The following is a 27,195-nucleotide window of genomic DNA, read 5'->3' as shown; positions in this document are numbered from 1 at the left end:
TTTGTGGAAACCGGTAGGGAGGAGTAAGCCCTTACTCTAGTTAAAACACATTGCCTTGTTTTGAACACAAGACACAGCCTCCTGCCAAGGGCACGGGAGAAATTTGGACTCAAAAAAGAGTGAAAACTCCCAGAGCTTCTTTCTCCAACACTGTGCTAGCAGCTGGACCAACATCTCTCTCATCTGGTCAGAGAAACAGAGCCAGTCCTGGGCATGGCAAATGGCCAGAGCAGCAGACACCAGGGCATCAAAGCTATCCTGGCTCTCTTGCCTGCCTTCAAAAGAGACTCCCTAAGGATGGTTTCTCCCAGCAACAGTAATTTCCCCACTTCTCCCAGCTGTGCCAGTAGCAGCAAGCTGGGGCCTCCCAGTTTTCTTGCATTGGGAACAGACTGCTTTTGTAGTCCCCAGATTCTTGTCCTTGGCACAGCACCACCCAGCTATGCCACGCTGCTGTGCTTTGAAAATGTCGCCAACACCTCAACAGCTTGTCCCAGCTCTCACAGCCCAGGGCAGAGCAGCCTGCTTGGGTGCCATGTCGGTGAGGAGCAGAGATGGAAATGGGATGGAGCACAGGGTTATTTCAGGCTCCCCTGTGGCTATTGGAAGCTGTTACCTTATGTCCCCTGTCACTTCACACAGCAGGCAACTGTCCAGCTTGACACCCTTTTGCCATTCAGCTTGTCACCCGAAAGGAAAGGGGACACTGGGAACCCCCATCACTCCTGTGTGGGGAGGGATGGTCACCAGCTCCTTGAGCTGCCACAGCTACGGATCTACACTGGTGTGCTGCAGGGATCAGTTCAGTGTCTGTGTTTCACAGGGTATAGCAATGGGCTGGAGTGTAGCCTTGGACTACTGCATGGGATGGAAAAACTGCTACGTTTTGGCACCATTAGGACCCATTTGTACACCAACATGGGTATGGGAGCTGTAGTAGTTGACACAGTGCAAGAACAACTTTCTTGGTTAGTTTCCCATCTTTCTTGTTTCCTGCTGACTTTGTGTGGGGCCAGCAGGACTCATACATGCTTTATGGGATTTTGCAGAGGTACAAGCGCTCAGTCTGAGATGAGTGGGTTCTGGGCAGGCCAGCAGGGCTGGTTTTAAGAAGGTGGTATGGTCATGCTGCCATAAATGGGGGAAGATATCAGACTGGAGTCCTTAAGGGGTTTTGAGAGGCCATTCATGATGTCCTGCACAAACCCAGACTGCTCAGCACCTGACTCTTCTCCAGCCACCCACAGCACCTCTGTGTGCATGAGTCCAGCCTTACTAAAGGCTTTCAGCCCGGAGCTGTTCCTTGCTAGCCCCTTTCTTCATCCACCCTTTGCTTTTTCATTTTAACATCTATTCACCCCATCTGGTAATGCAGGGTAGGCTGAAGGAATTACACTGGTGTCATCTAGCAACAGGAAAAATATTACTGCAGGTAAATGTATTGGATTTGTCCCACTGAATTTCAGACACCTGAGGAAAACAAGGGTGTGCATGCTTTCCGCTTTCTCATCTTGCTCCCCATCAGGAGATGATTTGGCTCCTGAGCCAGAGCAGCCTCAGGAAAGCTCTGACATCCACCTTGACTGTTTTTTCTCTCTTGGGACTTGGCTGAGGCTGTGAGGCTGTTGGAGGCATGACAAGAGACAGAGCTTCAGTGGAAATGTTCCTCTAGAAACATCTCAGCCTGTTTAAAGGTGGGAAACTGAGTTCCCATCAGGTCTGAGCCTTGTTGATGGATAAAATGTTGAATGGACCAAAGTTCTTCATGATCTCAGGTAGTATTTGGGAGAATCACTCTGATACTCTCCATCTGAAAAGCTTTGATGTTACATTTCAAGGAAAATCTAAAGGAAAATACCATTTAAACAAAGATGCAAACATGTGCTTTGTCAGAAAATTACTTTGTGCTGAGCTTAAGGCACCAGCAATGAGGGAGTGGAGAAAGGGAGTCCATCTGCTCTAATTATCTTCAGACTGTCTCCTGGTGAGGACTCCTGGGAAGGGGTAAGGGCAAACCTCCAGATGTTCTTATGACTCTGGCACAGGCATGGAGTGATGAACAAGTTGCAGATTGATTTACCAATTCCCCCCACCGACTCCTCTATATGGTCAGCGTGCTCTGAATTCTTTTACACTCATTCCCTAACCAGATAAATCCATCATCTGCGGCGAAGGCGACTCTATTCCTTTCTTTCTGCTGCAGCACTGCAGGGCATGTGGCTTTGCAGATGATTCAATTGCATTGAATTCCTGTGACTGCTTACTTATCCCCACTTGCTTCACAGATCCAGAGTGGCCCAGCAATGCCCAGAACTGTGTGCACAGGCTGTACACTCAGCATTGTACCAGCAAAGCGTGCCCTCTGCTGTCACTACAGCCGCAATATCGTCTCTCATTACACCTCACCTCCTTGGCTAGCACCTACAAAAAGCTCTCCAGATTCTCGCAGCTCTGCTTTCAAAAGCAGAACAGTTTTGCTATTTATCACTACCTTGCCAGCAGGGAAACCCCCTTTTTCTTACATTCTAGTACTCAACCTGGTAGGGTTGAGCTGTGATCTGGGAGCTGGGGTCATGAAATTCCTCATCCTGGCTCTGGACAAGCAGCCAGAGCTGTGGGGCAGTGAGGAAGCTGCCACAGCCCTGCAGCTCTTGCAGTGTTCTAAAAACCTAATAGAGCAGGTTCCTGCTTGTGGAGGGGTGATGCTGCCCCAGGAGACACAGGTGAGCGGAGGAAGAGCAGTTGCTCATGCCTTAGTGATAATGAAAATGAAGATCTCGATAAGGGAGGAAAATTCCTGCTGAATGGTACTATGTGACCCTGGGATGGGCCACGTAGAGTGTGGTGGTGTTCGGACTGTACATGGACTTGCAATAGCTCTGTGAGGTTTCTGGACAAAATGCTGTTTCTGTAGTAAATTTGGGCACAAATCCAAAATATTTGGACTCTTCATTAATTACAGAACTCTAGAATTTCTGCTCCAGGTAGCAAAGAGAGAGAGAAGGCAGGATGTAGAGGTTTAGAGAGGAGGGATCCTGCTATCTGATTCTTGCAGTGCCTCCATCTAAGAACCTAAGCTGCGTTCAGGATTTCTCTTGCTGCTACCTGAGATTGATTCCCAGTCTCAGCCTCCTGGGATGCTGCCATGGCATCTGCAGGGCTGAGGACAGCCCCCTTGAAGTCAGACAAGTGAAAGACCAGCACAAACCTGTGCAGAAGCAAAGGTGAACAGGATGAGATAAGAGCAGCAACAGGGTATTTACCTTCACTACTGCAGTGACTACTGGGAGCCACGGATGGGGCTGTGTTAGGGACTATACAAACAGATGCTGGCCCGTGCTGTGAGGATTTACTAGTGTAAGGCGAGAGATGACGGGTACAGATAGGTGAGCACATGAAATAATTCAGGGCTCTGCTTTCTCTCTGTATAACTCTCCTCTACAAACACCAGCTCCACAGCTCCTCAGGCCAAGCCAGGAGGCTCCAGGTGGCCATGGGCACTTGGGTCCAACCCACAACCAGACAGCGCGCATCCCAGGGCCATGGGATCCTGCGCGCAGGTTCACAGCAGCTCTCCCGCCCCCCTTGGGCTGCAGCTGGTCGCTCCCCACAGCAGATCCACACCTGCGGGGGACAAGCTGCAGGCAGGCACCTGCTTCCTGCCTGCAAACCTCCTTCCCCATCCTGGGCTGTAAGATTTTCCCCGACAGCAACAGATGTCATTGGTCGGGCTTAAATGTTGGGGTTTTTTTTCCCGGACTTGTCTTTGTTGAGGGACTCATCGCTTAAACTTTGTCTTCGCCTGCCCTCTCGTGGGGAGCCGGCAGAATACAGCGGAGCGGGGCTGCGGCCGAGGGCTGGGCAGGGGAAAGCACGGGTTGTGTCGTTGAGTCCAACCAGATACCGATGAATCTTCCACATTTTGGAAAGTCACAGCCTTGGCTCTTGCATTCAAGCCGTCCACGTTTTAGTGTCGTTTTCACTCAGAACAGGTTTTTCAGCACCAAAACCGGGCGGCCCAGGGGACTAGAGAGTAAATTGCTGAGCGCAGCAAGAGCTGGGTCCCAGCAGTTCAGAGCATCACTGTGGGCAGCCCCAAGCCCTGCTCAGCCCCAGGAAATTTAAATCCGCATTTATCTGCTGGGCCTTCCTGAAATCTGTGAGGAGAAGTAAAATGGGAAGCAGTTTGCAGTGTGGAGAGGTTGGTGGTTTTTTTGTTTGGTATTTTTTTTTTCAGCACAGAAGAAATCTGAAGAAAAGGAAAAGTGGACCCATCTCCATCTCTTAGGCAGGTCTTCATGTGGGAGGAGGGGGAGATGGGTACCAAAGGAGCTGCTCAAACACATTCTGGGAAGTTTCCTGGAAACCAGCCAGTTTATCAGTTTCGTATTGTCCTTTCTTCTGAGGCTTAGGAAGAGTCAGACCCTGTACTTGGACCTGGGTTTTCAAAGGGCAAATAATAACCCAGTGGTACTGACCCAGGCAGGCCTGAGCAGTTCAGTGTTTGTGGGCTCTGCAGCCACAAAACATGTGGGGCAGCCCTGTGTGCCACTGCTCCCTCACCTCTGCAAACAGTGCCTGTGCTGAGCAAAGCTTGCTGACATGGGCTGGCGGTGCCAGATGCCTGCAGACCTCTGCCCTACTGATTGTAAAGGAACAATTGCTATCGGTCCAGCTGAGCTGCCTGGAAATCCGTGACATCATTTGTTTAAAAAAAAATAATAATAAAAAAAAAATCAATCTGTCAGGAGGAGGAAATGCAGCTATGATCCAGGAAAATACAGTAATTATTTTGCAACTGCAGCTGAGCAAGTCAATGGGAAATAGAAGTCGTGACTACACAGCCTGCTCATCTGGGCAAATGGGGCTGTCAGCCCAACCCAGCCACTTCCAAAAGCGACAACTGCGGTAATCAGAGAGGTAGGGAGCTCAAAGGCAGCTCCGGACAGAAAGGGGAGAAACCTAAGTATGTGTGTCAAATGAGGACAGGATATGTGTCAAAACCCTGTCATGAGGACAACCAGCTTTACAAAACATTAAAAACCTACCCGGGAGAGGTGCTGAGGGGAAGTAAGTGTGGGAACAAGGTGCGAAAGCAAGTCTTTTCTATTCCAAATATCCAGGCAATGCCTCATTTGTTGTCATTTTCCCACCACCTTGTGCCTAACCCACTGGTGTGGGTTTGTGCTCGATTCAGCCCTGCCAAACAGTCAGCGGGGTGCTCCCAGCCTCTGGGGCCAGAAATAGGCTCCTGCCCCAGGAGGAGGCACACAAAGCGAGGGGTTTGCAGCTGAGAGGACTTTATGCCCCAAAAAGCCTGCCCTGCTGTCCTGCCCAGCCAAATCCCACAGCAGGAGTGGGGAGAGGCTGGCTCCAGCTCAGTGCTCAGCCCTCGTTTTTTGGGGGCCTCGTTCACATACCAGCAGATCTGGTCTTCTAGGACATAAACCAGAGGAGCTGGGGGTCCTGCAAAGCAGCACTGCAAATTGCTCCCCCCACCTCGCCCCTTCTTGGCATTTCCCTCCCATGCAGGGCTGCTTTTGTTGTCTCATGTCTGTCTCTGTCCCATGGTGTGTGGAAAAGCCCATCCTCTCTTTACTTGCAGCTCCCCCCAGCTGGTGTTTCCAAGTCCCTGCATTGTGAATCACACCCCCCCCCCCATCAAGCCATGTTCCAAAATTATCTATGAATTAACTAAACTAAAAACCACACAAGCCCTGTGCAGCTCAGACCCTACCCTGGCCCGTGCAGCAGCGCCGGTTGCAGCCAGTCCTGTCAGTGTAATTCAGAGCAGCTTTTTGGATGAGGCTCTTTGTTTTCCTGCAACTGGTGAGTCCTCACCACCAAAGAGCTGCTGGGTGGCCTGCACAAGAGCACAAGGCACTGGAATGTACCCCAGGCAACCTCATTGCCAAGGGCCTTGTCACCCCATGGCTTTACCCCCCCCCCCCCCCACCTCTGCACAGCCATCCAAATGGACCAAGGTGTCTCTCCTCCCTGGTGTGGGGGAGCAGGGGGATTCCCTCAAGCTGGGCTTTCGCTGCTGTGGCTGGCAGCCAGAGCGCAATGGCTGGAAGCCCAGAGATGACATTGGCCAGTGAGTTCCTGGAGGGGGTTACAGACCCGGCTCCACCAAACCATTGCACAAGGCAGCTGAACCAGCAGCTCCCCGCTTCCCGCCCCAGGCGCTGGAAAGCAAGAGCAGCAGCAGGCGGCCTTCTTCCCCGAGCAAGTCTGGCAATGGCATTGGTTTCCAGGAAATATAAATAACCACCCAGCCATCTGGAACCAGCCCTGGGCTGGTCAGCAAAAGGTCTCTCCCAGGCTCTGCCCTGTTTCTTTCAGCTACTTGATGCGAATGCAGACAGCATGGAGGAGGTGACACAGCGCGACAGTCCCCACCAGGATGCAGAGCAGCAAGCCCGAGTCTTGCTCTGACCTCATCCCAGAGATAATCTTCACTCAACCCTGGAAAAGGCCACAGCAGCCAGCCCTGCCTGCCACGCAGGGCAAGGGATGCACCCAACCCGGAGCTGCGCCGGGGCTGGGGATGCTCAGCCCCTTCCCCGGGCACTGACTGGCCTGAAAGTGCTTAAGGAGAAGGACAGGCAAGAACAGAGCCCTCACTCCATCATACTTCACTTTTCTTCATTTTATTCTTTTATTTGTACAGCTATATTTTACAGAACGCATTAATGCAGTTTAGACACAGCCCAAACCCTGTCTCCCGAGATTGTTTATAACACAAGCATGTAAAATAAGACAAAAAAAAAAAAATAAAAACAAAACACAAAGAACCAAAAACCAACCAAAAACAAAAAAATAAAACATTTCCCAATAGAGTTCCACCAAAACTCCTTTTGCAACATCAGGCTGTACCTTGAAGAAACTGAGCTCAATATAGTCCATACATTGAAAACTTCCATTGAAAAGAAAGGCACCGTGCGAAAACACATTTTACATATATACAGACTGAGAACTAGAACAAAAAAAAAATTACACTTTATTATTATTTTAAATTCCTTCTGCAGCTTTGTTGGTTTAATACACACTTTTTTGTAAATTGTAAACCTTCACTTGCAAAAAAATACAAATACACTGATGCATTTAGACAAAATATTTTCTTACTTGTACAGATGCAATACTTTAAAATATCTTGTTAAGTGCTCTATCATAATAAAGATTCTCAGAGTGGCTTCTGCCTGCAGAGTCCAACTGAGCCTTTAATGCATTTTATATATTTTTAATATAGCTTTTTTTAAAGGTCTATATATATTTATTTTATATATATATTTATATATTTATATCTATATATATTTACAACTCTGCCATAGATTCCTTCACCTTTGGTTAAAAAAGTTAAAGCCCTCTCTTTAATAGCATACTTTCTCTTTAAAAGAACACACATTTTGCATACAAAAGAAAAAAATCTGTTCCCATAAATCAACATTACATTCCTCATCTTCAAACGGCAAAGGCTGTGAAGGTCAGACTCCAGAGTTTATCAACACTCCACTGCACAGACATTTAAAATGACTATTTTTATGTTTTATATACAGTAAGATCTGAATAATTTTCTTTTTCTTTTCATTTCACATAACTGGGAAAAATAAAACCCGTGTATTTGCAATTCTTTTTTTTTTTAATTTGTAATGTTTTTCCACCTATCTGCACTATGGGTTTAGAGGCACTCCATCATGTGATGAATTTTTTTTCTTTCCTTTTTTTTTTTTTTAACCTTTTTTATCTTTTTAATCACTTTTTCCTTTAAAGTGTTGCAAGTATCCTTTGGACAGCTGCTCCCTCTCCCAAGTCGACCTCATCGTGGGAAACCCTCTGCCCTCAGCAGGCCTTGGGGAGCTCCGGAGGCACCTCGCTCGCGGAGATGCGGTACTGCACCTTGGTGTTGGTGATGGCCCCGTGCTTCTGCCGCAGGTGAAGCCGCAGTTGGCTCTTGTGGCGGAAATGCAGGTTGCACTTCTCACACTGCGGGGCGAGAGGCAGAAGCAGAGGGCGTTAAATGTGATGGGAGGGAACGCATCTGTCCCTTTGCGGCAGGGGTCCCCACATCCAGCAACCCATTGTACTGGTGGATGGCGGATGGTGAGGACACGGTGGGGAAGCTGAAGCAATACCCAGGTGCCCTGAGCTGCCTTTCTTTGAGCCACTAAACCTTGTTCCCATGTCCTGTTGCTGTCCCCACAGCATGGGCACCTCTCCTGAGGTCAGGAACCCCATCACAGGCTCTCAGAAGCACATTTGGGTTTGTGGGATGCACAAAAGGTGAGGTCCCTTAGGAGGGGACCTTGGCTCTGATGGATCTACGCCAAGCTCCTTATCTAGATGCTCAAACCAGCTACAGGGCTATTTTGGGAGCTGCTTTTGATCCCTGTCAAGCCAGACAGTTCCACAGGGATGTTTGGATGATAACCCCTGCTCTGATTCCTTCTCTAGCGGATGGGGAAAGCCAGAAATCCTTGGAAAAGAGCTGGGAGGCCCCAGGGCTGCAGCAAGGCAGGGGAGGCTGCTCAGCACAGGTGCCATCGGCACAGGGGACCCCAGGCTGTCCGCTTCTTTCCTCCATCCCCGCACACTGTAATTTAAGCCACAGCTATTTGGAGAAGTGTGACCTTCTTGCGGATGGGGCGGAAGAAGAGCAGCTAAGATGTGCCCACGTCAGTGTTTCCAGCACAGCTGCACGTGACTTAATACCCCATTTGCATCGGCTAATGCATGAGATGGGGACGGGGCACAAGGAACAGAGATGTGACCTTGGCATGCATCCCCATGAGGCCAGCAAATAGCACTGGGGTGCTGCAGCCAGCCTATGTAAATGCTCTGGTGTCTTCCCGGACCCCCAGGTTTGGCAGTATCCTCTGGTAGCCCCTGCTGAGAGCCCCCCCAAAAAGAAGCAGGGTCACTCACATGATACGGTTTCTCTCCTGTGTGGATTCGAAGGTGACTTTTGAGGGTCTGCAGGTGCCGGAAGCGTGTGCCGCAGATCTCGCAGGGATACGGCTTCTCCCCAGTGTGAATGAGCACGTGAGCACGGAGATGGGCCACCTAGAGAGAGAAACTCTGCATGAGGACAACCCCAGGGATAAGGGCGCCCTGCTGGGAGCAAGAGCATCCCATCAGGAGCAGGGTTCTGCCCATCCATCTTTTTTTTGGTCTACGGGGTTCTAGCTGGGAGTCTGGGCCACATGGGTCTGAAACCAGATAACTTCAATCCTTAACAGCAAATGGAGGAGAGGAGCTAAATCCAGCAATCAGGCTTCCTGCTAAGCTGAACTAGCTGACACAGATCTTAAGGCCCCTCTTTATCCCATAACACCACAGAAGAGCTGCCCAAGGCAGCGAGCGTGGCCCATCAGCCTCTTCCTTGCCATGGAGCGTCACTGGTCTCTGGCAGGAGATCCGGCCATGTCCCCCTCCCCAGGCACTGAGGTCCCAGAGGACACACACACCTGGACAAATCTGGCCCCGCAGGTCTCACACTTGTAGGGTTTCTCTCCGGAGTGGATGCGCGTGTGGGTTTTCAGGTTGGCTGGCCGGTTGAACTGCGCCCCGCAGATGTTGCAGCGGTACGGCTTTTCTCCTGCAGAGCACAGAAGAAAGGGTAAGGGATTAAGTACAGGTGTGCTCAGCCCCCACGATCCATGGTGCCCCCCAAAGCTAAGTCCCTTCAGGTGCCAGACCCCTGACAAGAAGCATTAGCCATGACTCCTGTCCCTGTTGGTGATGGCTGTGGACAAGCAGCATCAGTCAGGACAGCTTGGGGTGTTCCCATAGCAGGGTGAGCTCAGGAGGTACTTGCCCACCACAGGTACCTTTTCTTTTTTGGGTTGGGAGCTGCAGCCTTCAGTGCAAGAGAGAAAGTCAGACAGCTCTGCCAGTGAGGATTAATGGCATTGCTCCTCCTGGCCCTGTGACAGCAGCTGGCACCCTCCATCTCCCTACAGCCATAGTGTGAGCCATGCACGGCCACCTGGCTCCTCTTGGGCTCCTCATGGTCCCCAGCACATCCCACCTTGGCTGTTTGTCACCTCTTTAGAGGAGTGAGAAGAGCTGGTAGAGCAGGAAGCCAAGGCATGCCCAGTGACCTGACTCCCAAGTCATTATATGGTTACAATCACTGCTGCCAGTCCCAGGTGACTTTCTCATGGTGATGGGGGAGCTGCAGAAAGGTCTTTACTTTCTTTAGGATGGTGGAAGACAGGCTCAAAGGGGAGTGGGAAACAGCCATCATGTACCCCTGCCTTTTTCTTTTGTTTCCAGGCTTCGATCCTACACATCTCTGAACCTTGCCCTGGCACTTCTTATTCACCTGCGGAGCCCTCCTGGAGCTCAGCTGAGGCTGCTGGATTTGATGCCCAACACAGTGCAGCAGCATTGAGTCATTAGCACCAACTTCCCCTCCCCAGCCAATGAATTGGTTGTTGACATGTTAAGCATTAAAGCAAGCACGAAAATAAAAATCCCAGGTTTGTCAGCAAATGACTAAACCCTTAATATCCCCTTCCTTTCTCAGCTTTCATTGTGCTGATTCACAGAATCCATCTGTTCATGAATTTTCCTGTCAGCAGTTTCTGCCAAGCTAGGTATGATCTGGATTTCTAGGATGTAGGGGAAAAAAAACCATCCCAGACTTTCCTGTAAGTGTTCTTTTTAAGTCTACCACAAAGTAACGTGGAGGTCATGCATCTGCTCCCTCCCATGCATTTTGCAAGACGCCTTTAGCAACAGTGGTGTCCAGCACTTTAGAGCAAAGGAGCTTGAGCTCCATCCCTGCTGCAAGGCCAGGCAGCACCTCGCCCATTCCCAGGTTTGATGCGCTGCCCAGGGGCTCCCTGAAAGCATCAAGAAAAGCATCTTGTTCAAAGTATCTTGGGGACAACTTGTGACCCAGAGCACGGGATACTGCACCTAGGACCAACCCAGTCAAACGCCCGCATGCCCAGCAACTCACAGCCTCCCCAGTAAGCTGTGTCTGTGGCCAACACTGTACCTGTGTGGACAGTTTTGTGGCTGGCGAGGTTCCCCTTGTAGCGGAAGGAGGCCTGGCAGCGGTCACACTTGTAGGGCTTGTCACTGTGGACTTGCAAAGAGTGTCTCTTGAGAGAGGCCTCCTCAGAGAACCGGCAGTCGCACTCGTTGCAGAAGAAGGCTCCGTTCTCTGGAAGGGCAGAGAGGAGATCAATGAGATGGGGCAATATGTGGGCCAGCTCCTCGATGGGCCAAGGGATAGGTTTGGGATGGTGGAAAGGGACAGCCAGAGCAAGTGTTGGAACAAGACACCAAGTGCAAACGTTCTTGCACTGTGCCATTACCTACTGATACCCTTGTGCACACAGCAACAATAGGCTGGTTTGAGAGAGCAAAGTCATCACAAGCCATCTCTCCCTCAGTGTGACACAAGTTACTTCCAAGAAGCCAGCATCTCACCTGGACGTCTTTCAGAGACATCCACAAAGGCACCCAAGTTATCTGGCATCCTCTGAAGGATGGCTGCTCTGCTCTGGAGCAACTCCAGCACCTTTCAAGGTCTTAAACTTTCACATGTATACAGATGGTTTCCTTGAGGATGGGAAGACCATTATCATCTCAACCACAGGGCAGACTGAGGGTGCTTAACTCCTAAATGCTGTATGTAGCTTTGAGCATCACCACAGTGGGGATCCCTCTGTGGATCTCTTCCCACACCACAGGTGACCATTCTGCATTCCCCCTCCCTGAGCTACAAGCAGATGGGTGCAGAGGTACTTGTCTCTGGGCTTGTGGAGTTTTGCAACCAAGCTGCAAGCCTCATTATCTGCATTTCTACAGATGTGCACATTGGGCTCCCTGATAATGAAGATATCATGACGGATGCATGAGGCACACCATCTTGCCCAATCCCCATTAGGGTCATTACATCTGCCAAGCTTGTTCTCCTGTGGTTCAGGTGGGGTGGGGTGCACTTTGTTTCCTGTCCTTAGCTGCCAAGTTTGCAGCAGATGACACCCTGCACAAGGCATCTGGACAGTGCTAGGGAAGGGGAGGAAGGAAGCAATTCCCATGTGTATGTCCCTCACATGCATGCACACAGCCGGTCAGCCAGTTAAGAGAAGACTCTAAAGCACCTTGGGATCCACCAGCATCAGGGACAGGTCTGACAGCCCATTTGGACACAGGATACCAGCTGGACAGGTCCTCAGACTGCACAGCCCCCTTGTCTGCTGGTCAAAAAAAGCCGACCAGGGATGCAAGACTCACCGCAGCTGGAGTCAGAGTATTCAGACTGGGTTTCTCCCATCTCCTCTCCAAAGTTTGAGCCAGAGGTATGAAGGCACATCTCAGCATGTTGTGGGGACTGGCAGCCACAGGAGCTGCACTTTGACGAATGTATGTACAGCGGGGACTGCCCTTCGCTGCTCCGAGGGGACCCATCCCGGGACCTGTGGAAGGACAGCAATGTACACAGCTGTGAGAAGGCTCTTGCCATGCTTGACCTACTGGGCCCTTGTTTGCACCCTTCCAGACATGAGGGACAGTCACATTTTACGGGGACACTTCTGTGGTGAGACACACAGCATAGGCCTGATCAACAACAGGTCTGTGAACCTCAATCCTTCAGGTGCCCATCACCAAATGACCTCAAAGCTCTCTAGGAACATCCAGGTCCAGAGGATAGCATACTGTTCCCTGGCAGTTTGGCCACCCCAACTCTTACAGCCAACAAAAGCTTGAGGCACAGGGAGTCTGGTGAAAACCAGGTTGGGCACATCCAGGCTCCAGAAACCATCCAGAGCTGCTGAAGTGAACCAGGGATTCCTGATCTGGTGTTCCTAATTCCATCACCAGGCCAGGCTGGCATCACTATGGTGGGGATGGCTGGCACCCAGCTAATGTCACTGGCAGTGCTCCACCAAATGCAGAGGTTTAAACCGGTTCACAACTGGACTCCCCAGCTCAATGCTACACCTATTTTGCACACTTGAAAACCCTCACCAACAATGCAGGGAGTCCTGTTGCTCTTGAGAACAGTGTGGGGAGTGGGAAATCTTCTCACCTGTTAACAATATTGTTGAGTCTGCTCGCTTGTGGGATAGTAGAGTCTTCTCCATTCACGCTCATCTTGGTGGGGGATTGCACGTTGAGATGCTCCGGCTCCATGGACTGCTGGCAAGTGGACATGGGCATGTAGGTGCGAGGAGAGAGGGTTCCCATCTCATTCTGGTCAGTGCTGTCTTGCTTGGTGCTCTGATTCAGAGAGTTGAGGACAATGAACTTGTACTTCTTCCAGTTGCAGGCTTTGGGGTCTGTGGGGCTCTTCGTGAAGAGGGAGCTGGAGCTCTGACTGATACGGGCATTCTTGCTACTGCTGGACTCAGTTGGTGAGTTGGGCTGACAGTCTGACTTCTGGGGGCTCTGGGGGCTGATGAGACCCTTGCGGTCCAGGGGGGTATTGGTGGGTTCAAAATGCTGGCTGATCTCATCCTCTGAAGAGGTTCGCTCCTCCTCTTTGGCCACTTTGTCGCAAGAGAAGTAATGATTGTTCCGGATTGAAGGGACAACAGGTTTGGGGCCAGAGGCTACACTGTAGTGCATATCGCTCCTGGCTTCTTCAGCAGCACCTTCTTTCGGAGCATAGATGGTAGCATGGCACATGTTGGCCGAGATGTCGGTTATGGTTCTCATATACTCGGTGGGGATTGTCCTGGAGCTGTCACATGGAGGGATCCTCTCCTTGGGGAAGGCACCTGCCCTCGAGAGTTCAGAGAGAGGCATCCTCATCTCCCGCGACTCATCATCCACAAGGTAGCTATTTAGAGGGAGAGGGCTGTATCCATGGTAGGAAATGGGTGATCCAGACAAACTATTGATCAAACTAGGTGCAAAGGCCCTCCCATTGCAGAGGGACCCATTTTGGAGGGGCATGCCATTCTCCAGGACATCTCTGCTCCGATAAGCCATCACCTCTGGATGGCTCAGCATCCGTCCAGCCAAAAACTCTTCCCTTGCGGTTTTCACAGCAGACACCATCTCCGCTTCACTGGAATCAGGCAAAAAAGAGCGAGATGCAGTCATTTTCAGCCTGCAAGGATCAGTTTGAAGATACTTTGACAATTTTCCACCCCTCCCACCCAAAACAACCATCCCAGGCTCTCCCAAGTTCACTCACAGCGCTCACCTAGACTTGACAAACCTTCGGCAGGTATCAACCACGTGTTCCATCTGCAGGTACAGTGCTGTGGCCATCACAGCCATGATATTGTTCTCCCTCAAGTTCAGGCGGGACGTATACATGAAGTCCAAGAGGATGCAAAATCCCTCAGGGTTTATTTCGGGGTCCAGGTTGATAACATTCAAGTTGCACTTGAGCTGGTCAGTGAAGATGCTGTAGAAGAGGCCACTACAGAGAGGAGACAGGAAAGAAGACAAGTGTTATGACGATGCAGAAGAAGAAAGAAGAATTTGTCTGAAATCCCTTAGCACAGAGGGGTTCATGAATGGGAAGGGAGGAGGAGGCAATTATGGAATTCCCTGAGCTTCCCACTTATTATCAAGCTTGGTTTCTCAGCTTAGTAAGCATCTTCTGTGCTGCACTTTTCTCCAACTGGAACAGCCTGCTTTTAGATCTCACCTGCTCAACAACTCCCCACTGCCTCCATTTAGAAATTGCCCTTTTTGTTGTTGTTGTTCTTACGGCCACCCCCTTCCCACTGTGACTCATTTCTTTCAGCAGCATCTCTCAGGGTATCCACGCTCACTCTTTAACCAGAAAACAAACAAACAAACAGAAGCCTAACAAAACACAACATGGAAATGTTGGCAAAACATTTTTCAGATGTCTTAATAGTCAAAGACTGCCTTTTTCAAATCTTTATACCTTGTCAGCAGGAGACCCCAGAAGGCATCTGCTGTAATTCAACTGGGCAATGGTGGGATGTTAATTAGCATTCACTAGGAAGCAATTCCAGCAATCCTAGGAGCTGGAAAGGGATTTCAGACCTCATCATGCTTAGGAAAAAACAAAGTAAAAATCAAATGTGGGTGCAGCCAGCAGCCAGGGAGGAATAGTTCTAAAAATAGCAGGAGTAGGGGACACTGTGGTCACAGAGGACTCATTCACCCCAGAGAGCATCCAGCCCTCCCTCCTCTCTGCTGTCTCATCCTGTCCCTGCCTGTAAGAGCATTTGTGCTTTGCCTTCAGGGATGTTCCCCAAGTCCTCTGCCCTCCTGTTTGTCTCCGTGCGCTGCAGGTTGGCACACACGGGCGTGCAAGGAGCAAAGGTGTGGGAACCGTGCTGGAGGCGAAATGTCTCGGCTCTAATCCCACTGCAGGTGGGATTCTTTGGCAGCCCCTTTCAGTTCTGCTTCTCTACCTCTGTTTCTCTGCCTGTAAACCCCACGAGCCTCCCTGGGGCTGCAGCAGTGTTCCTGGTGGCCAAAGGCAGAGGAAACAGGGAAAGGAGACAAGGAGGAGACACTGCTCTCACCTGCAGGCCATCAAGACTGTTTTGTGGGCTCTGAACTGCTCCCGGTTCACGACGATGATGACATCGGTCAAGATATCCCGACTTCTAAGGCGGTTGAGATTGAGGAGGACATCGCTCGCGTGGCGGGTGAACTGGATGCAGCTGTCTGCCGGCGAGGCCATCTTGAGTCTGCTCGGAACAGAAGCGGGAGGAGGATGGGAATGGAGAAGCAGCCAGTCAAATACCCTAAACCCAGCGAACGGACAGCTGCTGCTGTGGGATGTGCTCAGATGGCCAACTGCCTCTGGTAGGGACAGCACCAGCCCCTCAGTCCCAAGGCAAACAGCCTTGTGCCACATCAAGTGTTTGCCAGGTTGCCCAGTGAGGTCTCTCGGCCAACAGCGAGACCTGGCATGTCTCAGTACCATCCAGCCAACAGGTAAGTGAAGGTAACCAGACCCTCCTGAGGGTTAGCTAACCAGCTTCTCTTTCTCCCTGTCTTGCCCGTGGTGGCTCCACCTCAGCCCACTCCTCCGACCACCACTGCTCCTTGGGTTCATCTCCATGAAGCTCCCAATACAGCCTTCAGATCTTCCTCAGGAGCCATCCCCCTCACCTGTCTGCTGGCTGGCAGCAAATCCAGCCTGGGAATCAGAATAAACCTTAAAAGTCCCAACTGAAGCTGAGGGATTTCAACATCTGGAAAATCCAGCCCACAGTGGAGCACCAACCCTCACCCACCTTCCTGCTCCCGAGTTATCGCCACTCTGGAGAAGACCTGTCCACAGTTTCCCAATGAACTGGTGGTGGCAATGATGAGCAGAACTCATCTAACCTGCTGGGCTGCTACCCACATTGCAGCCCAGTCTCTTCCAGTAAGCAAGGTTTGGCTTAGTAGAGGAACATGAAGCCTTCCCCCAATAGAGTACCCGCTGACCTATCTCAGAGTTGTCCTCTCAGCCAGCACCCAGAGAGCCTCCATCTTCCCGCGCCTGACGTTTGGGCTGGAATGTGCATCTTCAGTGTCAAATTCCTCCATGATCACCCCCCTCCCACAACCCCAACTCCTCCTCCTTCACCAGCAGCATATGAACGTACAGTATTTTCTACAGAGCAGCTGCTCTCCTGAAAACAAATTCCAGCTGGGTCTAATGAAACATTTCATTCAACATGGTAAAGGAAAAGGGTGGGGGAATTAGGAGGGGAAGGACAAAATTTAAATTTACATACCCAATGCCTCAATTCACAGTCCAAAAGTTTCTTTCAAACCTACAAATAAAGCACAAGAAAATAAATGCCACATTAGCTGGTAATTATGAATTGGCCATGGCAGGACACAAGCCTGCTGTTTCGCTCGAGTATCAGCTGGATAAAAGCTAGAGATAACAAACCTTCTACTCTCCAGTAAGGTTAACATTTGTTTCTTCCGGTACAGTACGTTCCTATCACAACCACAGGCTTTGAGAATCCAATCATAGCTTCTTCCACACCCTCTAGCCCAAACCATGGGCGTATGCCAAGGAGATTTTCATTTCCATGACTCAGGAACTTAAAGGCAGGTGGGGAAGGGAAGTCAAGCGAGAATTTTCTCACCATTTCTTTCAGAGATAACTCTTCCCCTGCCAAGATCGAATTCCCATCCAGTGCCACATCCAAGACCGATACCATCTTCCCAGCACCTTGTTAATAGGTATGACTTACACACAAACATCTGCTGTCACTCTGCTCAGAAACCTAGAAAGAGCCCGAATCCAGTCCTCCAAAACAGCTACTGCCCTTCTCGGAATACACACGCTCCAGCCACCAGTGAAAACACCCTGGGACGGTACTGATGAACAAGCTTGGGAGGATATGAGAGTCAAGTACTGAGGTGACTTGGCCAGATCGCAGAGGAAACCAGTGGCAGAGGCAGATGAGGACCCATAACAAATGTCTTCCTCTGGCTGCTGGAAAAGCTTTCCCCCAAACCGCAAGCTTTGTCTCCGGCTGCTGGCTTCACGGGTAACGCAGCTGGGGCAGCACGACAAGGAAACCCAGGAATTAACCGACTTCCAGAACTCACACTGTTACTCCCAAATTTACTTAAAACCAACAAGAACAATTGAACTGGCACCAGCGCAGGAAGAAGGTCCTCAGGCAGCTGCCCCAGCAGGGAGAAGCATAACAAATAAGTGAACGAACAAACCCCAAGTCCTTCATCACACTATTTTGAGGCCTGACCCCCAAGAAAAAGACAGCGACAGTAAGACTGCCAGCCCTTACAGAGAGCCCATCCAGCCCTGCGAGGACAAGCATCCCTTTCCCTCGCCCCTGTGGGAGATGCACAGATAGGAGTCCAAGCTCCCCTCATGTCCCCAGAGACATTGGGACAGGATGAAGAGGTGAGATTTAAGGCAAGGTACCATACACAAAACCCAGCAGGGTGTCTTACAGCCCCATTCCAGCCATGAAATGCATATTTTCAGAGCTGCTCTGAGCCTGGCTAGCTTAAAACTTTATGCACACACGCACAAAGTGACTCATTTCCCAAATACTGCAGACTCTGACCTTTCTCTACACGCTCGCTACCACCCGCTCGCTACCGTCAAGGGAGTCACAGCACTCTGCAAAGAGCCAGCACGCATCCGTGTGTCCATATGAGCGGATGTACACATCTGGGGCAGCCGGCTGGCATCCTGACCTTGGCCGTGCTGGCAGACACACTCTGCCTGACTCCCGGGACTCACCCCAGTGTCACAGACACAGAGAGGCGACCCGTTCATAAACCAACAAAGTTACAAACCATGAGATGAACTCTGTGCCTGTGAGCATCATGTGAGAAGCTGCTGCTGTTGCCAAATTCCCTTACCCACAGCGAGCCCGCAGCGCTGCCGGGCCAGGGAGACGCCCTGCTTCTCTCCCAGAGCTGGACCCCAGCACAGCCCCCTCTCCACCCTCCCAAATTATCCCTCTTCAGAACAGCGCTGCTGCAACACCCACGGCCTCAGGAGCCAGGCAGGTGCATCCCAAGCAGCTCCCAGCTGCAGGATGTGGGCACAAAAAAGGGAAAGGACCTTCCTTCCCCTCGCTATGCTGAGCCAGGTTAACCCTGCCCCTCCCGGCCTCTGCACAGCACCAGCTCTGCATCCCCTGCGTGGGAGGATGCTCTGACCAGAGACCAGCAGATGAGAGGACAGCAACAGAGACCAGAGCAGAGAAGACCACCACAGCCAAGCATGTCTTTCTCCGTTCCACCCGCTCCAAAGCCCACAAGGCTTCCACAGGCTCAACTGGGGCCAGAGCATCACCCCAAGCCCCCCCCTGCTCCAGTTTTCCTGCCCCAGTACCTTGCAGGTGTGGGCTCTCCGGCAGCGCTCAGGGCTGCACATCCCCAGGGCTCACTGTACCCAGAGAGGAAGTTCTGGGCCAGGCACGGGACACATTTCGGGGGTAGCCGCTTGGGACTGTCACTGCTGCTGCCTTCCAGGAAGGCGATGGGTCTGCCCCAGTGGTTCAGGGAACGGCCCTTTCCTGACAGCACCTCCCTGCGAAAACTCATTCCTGGAAGGGAGCCCAGGGCTGGCTCTGCCCTCCCTGCACCCAGCTCATCCAGCATGGGGAGAGTTCACCTGCATATTGGGGAACCTCTCTCAGCTCCACCCCATGCAAATGGAAGACCCTCACAGCTCCCCCAGCCCACAGCAGAAGGGAGATCCAGGCACTTGCCCTCCCCATTCCTCCATCCATCTCTTTTTGCCATGCACAGGGAAACTCCTCCATCCATTCACTCTCCCATTTACAAGGAATCCCTCTCCATCCATCTTCTTCCCACCTTATGCACAGCGGGAGACCCCTCCCTCCCCTACCCTTATTTGCATGGGGGATACCCCCTTGTCTTTGCCCCTCTTTCACCCTCCTCTGGAAGAGGAGTCCCAATTAATTCCCCTCCCTGGGTCCCAGTCTCCTACCCCTTCAGAGCCTGCAGCGCCGCCTCCCTCACATCACCCCAGAGAGGTGGTTGGGTGAAGAAGTCTCCCTTCCCCACAGCCTCATGCCACACACCACCCTGAAACTGCCCGCCCAGGGGAAGCTCCATGCTGCCACCCCCACTTTCTCTGCAGTCCCAGCAGCCTGCAGGGTCCCAGCCCCCTGGAACACGCCCCTCTGCCTGCCAGCTGCTCATCCACCCAGCCAAGGGACACCTGGTTTCTCCTGAACAGAGGGACAACCAAGAGAATGGGGTGGTGTGGAGGGCACCCCTGGGCAGAGTGATTGGTGCCACAAGCCACAGTGAAGAGGATGCTCTTGGCTGGGGGTATGCAAGCGCACAGCTCAGCTTTCCTGGTGTCATGCAATCAGGGAGCACTAAGCGTCCTTTAGCTGTCACAGCATAGTTTTATTAATTTAGTAGCTTCTGGTTGGCGTCTAGGCCAAAACGTGGCTGGGTTAATAATAACCCAAGGAGAGACCAGGAGAAGTCCTAGCGCACGGTGTCAGCACAGATCAAAAGCAGCATCACTAGTGCAAGTCCTGTCGTTTTTTTCCATCGTACCCTTCCGTGAGCGGATTGCGCTCTCTCTATCGAGCGGTCTCTGCTAACTTTCAATCTGATCCAATTTCCTGCCAGCAAACAAATGTTTCTAGGAAATGCAATACATTATCTGGATGGGTTTATTATCAGCATTTGGAACCTGGAAAACTGCATATTTTCTTGAGCGCTGCAGGGAACTTTATAGTTTGTACTTCAAAAGAGGGTTTAAAAGGATTGCCCTTGAAAGCTGGCCCGGCTCAAGTCTCCACATTGTTTTGGTCTTTGCAGAAGAAAACACAGAGGAGGGGGGAAGCATACGAAAACTGCCGCCAATGTTTTCCACTAAAGAGGACTCCCCTGCCCTTCACGGAGCCAAGCTCCGACTGCGAGGCAGCACACGTCCTTGGGGAGCAAGGAGTCAAGCCTTCTTCAGCATTTCAAACGACCCCAAGCAATTTGGCACATTAATTTTTCAAGGGAAGGCAGGAACCGCGTCCCAGTTGAAGTCACGGGAGCTGTTGCAGAGAGCAAGGGAGCGACACTGTGCCCTGCCAGCGCTGAGCCTTGCACTGGGGTGCCGACTCGATGGCTGGGTGCAGGCAGAGCTGGGCACCCCCAGCAGCTGAGCCCAGGTAGGCTCAGAGGAGGTGACACATCATCCCCACCCTGTACCGAGGTGGTAAATCATCGGTTGGCATCAGCCCTCCCCTCCCTGTCTCCATCCTCCTGGGACTGAGGGTTGGCACAGCTCATTTTGGCAGCAAGAAACTGCTTTAGGATCCCACCTGAATGGGACAAGACATGCATGCAGCTTGGGATCCCTTGGCCAAGGGAGAGGCATCCCCTCACCCCATATTTATTTAACCAAACAGATTTAAGGAGACGCATTTCAGAGTGTGCCTGGTCCTACAGGACACATTCTTCAAGATCCATGTACTGCAGCGTGCTGGTCCCAAGCTGTCCCCTTCGTAAACAGAGATCCCATGTTCCTCATGGGTACCTGGCATGCAGAGCACTGACCAGGAGAAAGAGGGGGAAGAAAACAATATAGCCCCAAAATTTCTCCTCTCTCCCAATGCTCTTCGCTCTCCCTGCATTTTAGATGTGAAGCTCCACTGAGATTGGTGGGGTTTTAAAGTCCTGAAGACTACATGCTTGCTCTGATGTCGGGGTCTGTGTCTTTTTGGTTGCCAGCGTCCTGCAGCAATGGGAACACACAAGATCTAGCATGGATTTAAAAAACAAAACGCAGGGAGGACTACATTTGCAGTCTAAATTTGCAGCCTGAAGTAGTTTGCTGGTCAGATGCTGACTTTTGGATACTCATCTAACCAAACTGCAAACTGCGAACTCCTGAGGTTTGCCAATGCCTGCTGTAAACATGGAAACCAAGTGTCACTTTTTGCCAAACAGAAGAATGGTTTAAAAATAGATCTAGAAAAGAATACAGGCACTCAGCATACAGGGCTCCCGTTTATAGACTCCCTTGCTACTATAAAATGGAACAAGAGGTTATGAGCATGCAGGCGACTTTCCACCAAATTTAGATTTTACAAACTTCTCAGAAACCTGAAAACAACATTTCAGGCTCTGACTGAACCAGTGAGAGCTCTCTGTGTGGAGTTTGCAGCCCGAGTATTACAACGTATGGACTACAACAGGCGTGAAACAGTTCTTCAACCTCAGCAACATAAATATGTGAAGGTACGTAAGCTGCACACTGAGAAATGCACCTACTGGTTAGAGTTTCATGTTGCTCACTGATAGACTTTGTAACAAGATTATCTTTTAAATGGAGTATTCATATAAAATGAGGACACCTAACCCCTGCTCTTAAAACACAGCACTGCCTTACAAAGTGTTACCACTTGTATTTGTAATGAGTTTTCTGAGGACAACATTAGTATTTACAAAACAAACAAACAAAAAAACCCAAACCCACGCGCTATTCCTACAAATTAATGTCAGTCTGCTGCCTTCAGGGGCTGAAAACTTCCCCTACCCCTCCCGGAGAAAAAAAATCGGGAAAAACAAGAAAAAAAGGAAAGAAAAATCATGGTTTTACAATACATCCTAAATTAGGCAGAATTTCAAGGGCAGATTAACACCACAACTCGGAAAGATTTTCACATGTGATTTCATGACCAGACCCGGAGAGAACTTCATATGGAAATGTCAGTGACTTTAATAAGCGTTCGGTTGTTTCCAATTAGGCTCCTTAAGTAAGTTCAGTGGCATCCAGAGTTTCCTCTGCCACCTTCCTCCCAGCTGGCAAGCACCATTTCTTTCTTTTTTTAACGAGCAGTTAATAAACTCGTCCCCACTCTCCCGAGGCTCCGGCAGCCCCTGCCCTGGCCGGGCGGAGCAGAACGGTGACACTAGATGGCACCAGTCAGCTTTGCTGCAGGAGCACTTTTTCCCCTTGGAAAATAAAACACCCCAACCAAACCTGGAAAACATATAATTTTGCCGATGTAATTCTGTTGCTCTTAAAACGCGTCTGAGTAACATTATTTTTATGAGCTTTTCCAGCCTTGTTTTGAAAAACTTAATGTTTCTGCTGGGTTTATTTTTGTCTCAGACTGCAGGCTGAGGTCCTCCCAGAGCTGCAAACAGAGATGTCTAAAAAGTATCATGAAGACTTTTGACTGATCTTTTTTTTTGGGGGGTGGGGGTGGGGTGGGATTTGTAAGAATCACTTCTCATTCCGACTTCTTCCTTCGCAATAATAACTAACCAGTTAACCTCCACTTCCTCTCCCAGTATTGACTCAGTCAGAACTGAGGAGGATTGGAAATTGAAATTGAAGTGCATCCCAAGAGATCTTTGATCTGTTTTGCCAGTCAAAATTGAATGCTTGGAGATGAAGACTTTTCTTACTGGAACAATGTAATAATCCATTCTTCTGGAAAATTGCTAGATACCCTTTGAATATTTTAATGGCTTGATGATTTGTTTCATGGGGCAAAAATTGCCATCTATAATGTAAGTTTTTAAACCTGACATCCTACCTTTAGCAGAAAATGACAGAACCTCAGGTCCTGCCCCTCCATACAGACATAGAGGTTTCCCCTAAAATATTTTTAAAGCAAATTTCGAACTGTACCACCCCCAAGGACTGCAGGAAGAAACCTATTTGCTCTTAAAGCATTTATCCTTTAAATCTTTGAAACAATGCGACAAATTATATTTTTCAAAGCATGTAAAACCTCAGGAACGGAATCAATAAGCATCCCCGGATCAAGCGAGGGCCTGATCCCATACCCAGCCCTACCGACACTTCCACTGGTACAGGTACAAATTCGGCCCCAGACAGAGATCTCGGACCAACGCAGCTTTTCTTGCTGAGCCTCGTCCATCTGGCCCCAGCCTCCCTTCGCACTGATCCTGCGCCTACTGAAGTCAGTGGAAAAAACTAACCCGGGCTGGGTTTGTTTTTGTTGTTTTTGACTCAGGATTTTAAGCCCAGATTTGCCTCTTCCCTGGAAATGCAACAGTGGGGTCAAAGGCAGCTTTTTAGGCACATCTGAGAAGCCGCCGCAGATTTTTCTAAACAAACGCCTTGCTTTCTGTTTCCCTCCTTCCCAAGAGGCGATTTCATAACATTTCATACTGTGACTTTGCAAACTAAAGACGGGGGGGCCAGGCGGAGGGCTGGGGGGCGGGGGGGCGGCCGGGAGAGGTCGCTGCCGCCAGATCACGAAAGTTTTCATAACAAAGTTGGGCTTTTTCGGTTTTGTTTTGCTCCCTTTTCTTTTTTTTTTTTTGAGGGGGTAAAAAAAATAATACCTACACACGCGCTAAAACATACACCTAACCCCCCCAAAAAAGCCTTATCCCTTCTCTCACTCGCTTTTGGCTTTTTTTGGGGGGAGTCGGAGGGCGGTGGGGGGGCGCGGTGCGCGGGCCGGGCGCGGTGCGCGGGGGTTGCGCGGAGGTTGCGCGGCTCTCCGCGCCGCTCGCTCCAGGAATAGCGTGTGGCCGGGGGCCAGCCCCGCGGCTGCCGGCGGCAGATTTACGAGCGCCTGTCGCCGCGCCAAGTCCGCCGCGGTAGTAAACACAGGGGAAGGTCTGCGATGAGGGCACCGGGGGGGCTCCCCCCGCACCGTACCCGGGACCCCCATCCCTTTGCATGGCTGCGCCCCACTTCTCCCGACGGCCGACCCCCTCTCTCCTCCCCGCTGTTCTTATTCTTATTATTACTGAGCCCCGCGCGTAGTATCACAGTTGCTCCATACACTTTTTTCCCCCCTCCCCGAGCTTTGCGTCGCCTTTTATTTTCCAGCCGGTAAAATCCCCGGCACACACCGTCGAGGCGAGCGCGGCTCCCGCGGCCGGCAGCCGGCGACGGCCGAGCCTCCCCGCGGGCTCCCCCCTTCCCCGGGCAGGGAAATGCCGCAAGTCTTCTTCATCACCGCCCGCTCCTAGCCCGGGGCTTGACAGATCACGGCACAGCCCCGCCACAGGTTGCAAAACGCACCAGCCGTTTCGCAGTTGCATCGGTGACGGAATAACAACAATAATGATGTATTAATACAATAATAAAAAGAGAAGAGGGGGAGATATAATGACGCGGAAAGGCCGGAGCGGCGGTGCCCAGTGCCGCCGCCAGCCCCGCTCCTCGTCGGCTTTTGTGCGGCGGCGGAACGACAACAGCGACATAACACGCACACACAGGGGCGAAAAAAAAAAATAAGAAGGAAGGAAAAGAAAAAAAAAATGAGGGGGAAAGAAAAATAAGACACCCTGACCGAGGGATCCAGCCATTGGGAACCGACCCCGAGTCACGCAAAACGCCACAAGCTCGGCGGCCGCGCTCGCCGCCGTCCTGCGCCCGCCGGGCGGCTGCAGGTGCAGAGCGAAGCCGCCGCTGCCGCCGTCCTCCCCGTCCCCACCCGGCCGTCACGCGTGCGGCAAAGGCAATAATCCCAGATAACCGATAATCCCCGGGAGAGGACGGCGAGGGGAGACCCCCACGCCCCCCTCCCGCCTCCCCTTATACACGCGCCCAGCGCTAAGACATGCAGGCACCCCTATTTTTCTCGTCTGACAGCGGGGGAAAGAAAGACGGAGGGGGGGAAGTGGGGGGGAGTTAAATAAATAAAGCAGAAACAACATTAAAATTTAAGAGATAATAATAATAATAAAAATAAAGGGCTGTCGGGGCACCTGCCGCGGGAAATGGGGGGAAGGACAGAGGGGGGGAGAAAAAAAGGGTAGAAATATATAGAGGCGGCTCCGCGCCAGGCGTCGGAGCGGGGCAGGGAGGGAAAGAGGAGGGAAAAAAAAAATGGAGAGAAAAAAAAAAAAAAGAGCGAGCGAGAGAGAATTAAAGGGTAAAATCGGCCGCGGCAATAGAAGCAGCAATCACCTGGTCTCCGGGCTTTCCTAGAAACTCCTTGCATCACCACTTCTAAGAACCCCAGTTCTAAGAATCAACAGAGCCCAATTCTCGGAATTTGAGCTGCAGACTCTACCATTGCGCTAAGCATGGGGAGGGCCACGGACCTCCCCCCGCCGCTCCATCGCCGCCGCCGGCGCTCCCCCGGACCCCGCGCCCCCTCCCGGGCCGCCCCGTTCGGGGCGGCCCGGGAGGGGGCGCGGGGTCCGGGGGGGCGTCGGCAGCGGCGGGGGTCCCACCGCCTCACCCTCCCTCCTTCACTCCCCCCCCGTTCCCAGTGGTCGCGCCCGGGCGGCGGGTCACGTGGCGGCGGGTGCTGTGTGTGACGTGGGGGCGCGGCGGGGCAGCGCGCGCGGCCGCGGGGCAGCGCGCGCGGCGCGGAGCGGAGCGGCGGCGACAACGACAGCGACAACGACAACGACAACGGCGGCGACAAACGGGGGGTCCCTGGGTGGCAACAACCGGGCGGTGCAAACACACATCCCAACACCCCCCCTCCTCCCGTCACTCTCCGAAAGAGAAAAAGGAAGAGATCTGAAAAAAAAAAAACAAACAAACCAACACCAAAACGCGCCTTTTAATTTTTTAATTTTTAACGTTATTATTTATTTTTGATATTTAATTTGGCGGAGAGGGGGGGGCTCACTTTGGCGTTTAAAAAGCGAGCCTTCCCCCTTAAGAAAAAAAACCAAGCCAGCGAGCAAAGCCAGGATCCTGCTGCATTGCACTGGATTTTTACGTTTTTAACGTTATTTTTCCCTCAATCAGCTTTTTTGTTCAATAATTTTTGCAAACAGCCGCGCTCGGCTTACGGCCTCCAGCGGGATTTGCTCTTGGGGAAAGAAGCTTTTTCCTTAAAGACCCCCCCATCCACCCCCCTTTTTCCTTTTAATCTTTATTTTTTAAATCTATTTTATTTCTTTGCTGGGATTTTCCAGACCTGAAAAAAACCCCACATTATTTCTTCCTCTTTTTTCTTTTTTTCTTTTTTTCTTTTTTTCTTTTTTTAAAATCCGTTTTCTCTTTTCCTTTCCAGGACTCTGGAGTGGTGGGTTAATTCTTTGTAGCTGTTATTGTTATTGTTGCAAAATAGCCTGTAAGTCTGTAAATATTCTGCTTCTATGGAAATGTTGAACTGTGCCGGGGATGCTTAATTGTGTTGGCTTTTCTGGAAGGGGTTTAATTTCGGCGCTTTTCGCTTATTGCTGGGTAAAGGCCTTTGCTGGGAGGTGTGGGGCGGCAAAGGGAATAATGTAAAGCCTTTGCAATCCGTATGTCCGGTGCGTTTTGCTGGGGGGGGGTGCAGACGCAGGGGACCTGTCACCCCAGCCTTCCCCTGGTCCTGTATGGAAATATATCGCCCTGTATGTAAATCTGTGGAGATTTCTGCCTCTCTGTCCTCCAGCCTTGCGTGTTTATTTCCAGCGGGCCTGCTGAGAGGGTTTGTCTCGGGGTCGGGAGGTGGATCAGCGGATCACAAGTCTCATTTTTCTTTCCCTGTCGGTTCTTTGGGCGCTCGGTGTGGTGGGGAGCGGGGGGTGGGCACGCTCCGGGCGGCAATGGCATTCCCGGGCCGTTGCAATTAATAGAAATTTATTTACGAGAATAACCACCGCAGGTCACAGTGCCCTCGGTCTACTAATGCAATTGCTCAGAGCTACTGATTCAGCCGCCACCGAGCCCCACGGAGCAGCCACCCTGGATGCAAAGTCCCCGGGTGCTGCTTTTATTTCTAAGCTGAGCTCTTGAACTGAAATGCTTTAAAGCAATGGGGCGGGGGGGGGGGGGAAGAAATTAGGAAGAAAGCCCTTCTGCTAATCCAA

The 27,195-nt window shown here is 51.2% G+C and overlaps 1 protein-coding gene across 1 annotated transcript; it reads right to left on the bottom strand.

Moving 5' to 3' along the window:
- Window positions 1-6,637: 6,637 nt before the first annotated feature.
- On the bottom strand, window positions 6,638-25,441 carry BCL6 (BCL6 transcription repressor). The gene is made up of 10 exons (XM_065844950.2): window positions 25,343-25,441; window positions 16,692-16,730; window positions 15,483-15,650; window positions 14,174-14,395; window positions 13,052-14,035; window positions 12,256-12,437; window positions 11,009-11,176; window positions 9,468-9,598; window positions 8,926-9,063; window positions 6,638-7,986 (listed from the first exon to the last, which is right to left on the bottom strand). The coding sequence occupies exons 3-10, from the start codon at window positions 15,641-15,643 to the stop codon at window positions 7,843-7,845; spliced, it is 2,130 nt and encodes a 709-aa protein (XP_065701022.1). The 5' UTR covers window positions 15,644-15,650; window positions 16,692-16,730; window positions 25,343-25,441; the 3' UTR covers window positions 6,638-7,842.
- Window positions 25,442-27,195: the final 1,754 nt, after the last annotated feature.

The sequence above is a fragment of the Patagioenas fasciata genome, chromosome 9 (assembly GCF_037038585.1).
Source record: "Patagioenas fasciata isolate bPatFas1 chromosome 9, bPatFas1.hap1, whole genome shotgun sequence".
Taxonomy (NCBI): domain Eukaryota; kingdom Metazoa; phylum Chordata; class Aves; order Columbiformes; family Columbidae; genus Patagioenas; species Patagioenas fasciata.
The sequence above is the reverse complement of the archived record's forward strand: the minus strand, read 5'-3'. Positions and strand labels throughout refer to the sequence as shown.